Here is a 2,813-nt window from a genome sequence, read left to right as displayed (position 1 = left end):
TGGGCCCTGTGCACGGAGCTGGCTTCCCTCTCCACCTCGCCCAGGCATAGAGGCCGCATACTGACGGTCAGAGGGGGTTAAAGAGACCGGGAGCCGCTGAGTGTTGCCCGTCGAAGGGATGGAGCGGACACGGAAAGCTGCTCCGGCCCTTGCCAGGAAATGCCGCACACCATGCGGTGCACTCATGGCTCCAGGCAACCTTGGGTGCACCGGGAACCCATTTGGGAACCGGAGGCCCAGGGGTGTTTAGGCCCCACTTTTTATTCACTTGAAGTAGAAGAAGTGAATTCAGAGCCTCAGGGCACAGGCCCCAGCCTTTGAGGGCAGGTTGCCTAGAGGGGCTTTCCTGCCACCCTGGTCTGGGGCTTCTGCTGAAGGGCGAGGCCAAGGGCATGGGGGCCCTCCCCAGAGGACTCCGTCCCAAGGCTGCAGAGGCAGAAGGGTTACCTTCTGGGTTCTGGGCTCTGCATCCTTCCGTGGGGACCGTGGTGAGGCCAGGCCCTTCCACCCTCGAGGGCTGTTCTTGTGATGAGGTGACGCTTCCCACCCCTTCTATAAAGGAGTTTTCTTTTTCTTGTTTGTGAGACAGCCTTGCTTTGTCCCCCAATCTCAGCTTGCTGCAGCCTCTGCCTACCAGGTTGCTGGGATTATGGCCTTGCCATCACACCTGGCTAATTTTGTATTTTTAGTAGAGATGGGATTTCACCACGTTGGCCAAGCTGGTCTCGCACTCCTGACCTCAAGTGATTCACCTGCCTCGACCTCCCAAAGTGTTGGGATTACAGGTGTGAGCCACTGTGCCTGGTGCTGTTTTCTAAATAAATGGCACAGGCGTGTATTCACTCTGTTTCTGTCCGTTCCCATGTGATGTCTGCCTCCCTCTTCCCAGAACGCACCTGGTGCCTCAGGACATAGCCGACGGGGGGTCCCAAGGCTGGCCAGCGCTGGCTTAAGCCCCCAGGGACCTCCTTCAGCTTGTGAAGCCACCTGTTGCCACCGGAGGCTTCAGGGCATTTGCACAAGTGCCCTGGGCAAGCTCCTGCCCCCAGATAGTGCCCCCTGTGAAGGCTGGGGAGGGGGAATCTGGTCCTCACAGCTGCACCCAACCAGGTCTCTTCTAAAATTTATGAGAACAGTGTGTTTAAACCCCCACCCCCGGTTCTTTATAACCACTGAGCAAGCAAGCGCAGGGGAAGTCTTGAAAGAATGAAAGGAGAGGCCGGGCGCGGTGGCTCAAGCCTGTAATCCCAGCACTTTGGGAGGCTGAGACGGGCGGATCACGAGGTCAGGAGATCGAGACCATCCTGGCTAACATGAAACCCCGTCTCTACTAAAAAAATACAAAAAAAACTAGCCAGGCGAGGTAGTAGGCGCCTGTAGTCCCAGCTACTCGGGAGGCTGAGGCAGGAGAATGGCGTGAACCCCGGAGGCGGAGCTTGCAGTGAGCTGAGATCCGGCCACTGCACTCCAGCCTGGGCGACAGAGCGAGACTCCGTCTCAAAAAAAAAAAAAAAGAATGAAAGGAGAGAAGTCAGACAGTGGCCTGCCCAGGAGGTGGAGGCTGCAGTGAGCTCTGATCGCACCACTGCACTCCAGCCTGGGTGACACACCGAGACTGTCTCTAAAAAAAGAGAGGTTCCCTGGCAACCTCCAGGGCCAAGCAGACTTCCAGTTTGGGCTTCCAAAGAAAAGAGGGTTTGTGATCACCGAAAGCCTTCACGTGTTTGCTGCTTTGATGGGGGAGGTGGCCTCCCTATGCCCCTCCACCCATGTTTGCCTCTCCCTTTGGGCCCTCACCCCAGGTAGCCTCACTCTTGGGGGCATTTCATCTTCAGCAGCTCCTCCACACACACCTTCTGTCCCTGGCTCCGGGCCCTATCTCTGGCCTGGACGCGCCCTTGCCTCGTCGCGGAACTCACCCCTGCCACTTCAGCAAGGATCCCTGAGCCCCTGCCACCCGCAGGACAGAACCCTGCGGGCTTCCTCCTGGCCTTAGGGTGGTCTCAATGGTTATAACCGCCTCTCCCCAGCCTGGTGCTCAGCCCTGCATCTGTGCCTAGGAGGCGCTCGTTGAACGTGTATGGGATGAATGAACGAACCCAGGACATGAATCAGACACGACTTACATACCTGCCTTTACCTGTGGTCCTTCCTCCTGCAGTCTGCCACGCTGTTCCCACCAGTCTCAGCCACGTCAGGTCTGCAAGGCCCATTCCGGCCTGACCCAGGCCCACCTTTACAAGAACCCCTCCAACCCCTCCCTGCGGTGCAGGTCCTTTCTGCTCCCTGGCCAGGCCCGGCCCGGCCCTGCCCTGACACCCTCTTCCCTTTCAGGCCCCGCCCCTGCATTGGCACTGCTCCCTAAGGCCCTTCCAAGGCCCTGCCGTCTGTCCTGGACCCACCCTGAGCGCCCTCCTGCCCTGACCCTGCTGTGCGCGGCCCCGCCTTCCTCCTTGGTCACGCCCCCGATCCTAGCCCCGCCCCTACCTTGACCCAGCTTTGCAAGGCCACGCTCAACCACGCCTCCCTCTTTGGCCACGCCCCTGGATCCTGGTCCCGCCCCTACCTAAACCGTGCTTGCGCGTCCCCGCCTCCCTCTTTGGACACGCCCCGGGTCCTGGTCCCGTCCCTACATTGACTCTGCTCAGCGACAGCCCCATTCGGCCCCGCCTTCCTCCTTTGTAACGGCTCCGGATCCTAGCCCCTCCCCTGCCGTAACACTGCTCCGCAAGGCCATGCTCAACCCCGCCTCCTGCTTTGGCCAAGCCCCTGGGTTCTGGCCCCTCCCCTACCTAAACCCTGCTGGCGCGGCC

General features: G+C 59.9%; 1 protein-coding gene across 1 annotated transcript in view; it reads left to right on the top strand.

Annotated features, from left to right (window-relative positions):
• Positions 1-953, top strand: part of REXO1 (REX1, RNA exonuclease 1 homolog (S. cerevisiae)) — a 50,665-nt gene extending 49,712 nt beyond the window's left edge. Inside the window, exon 16 of the mRNA XM_011964112.1 lies at positions 890-953. Within this exon, the coding sequence (XP_011819502.1) occupies positions 890-953 (64 nt within the window). The remainder of the gene's footprint in view (positions 1-889) is intronic.
• Positions 954-2,813: the final 1,860 nt, after the last annotated feature.

This window comes from Colobus angolensis, unplaced genomic scaffold, assembly GCF_000951035.1.
Source record: "Colobus angolensis palliatus isolate OR3802 unplaced genomic scaffold, Cang.pa_1.0 Scaffold64, whole genome shotgun sequence".
In the NCBI taxonomy this organism is placed as follows: Eukaryota; Metazoa; Chordata; class Mammalia; order Primates; family Cercopithecidae; genus Colobus; species Colobus angolensis.
This window is presented reverse-complemented; position numbering and strand designations above follow the sequence as displayed.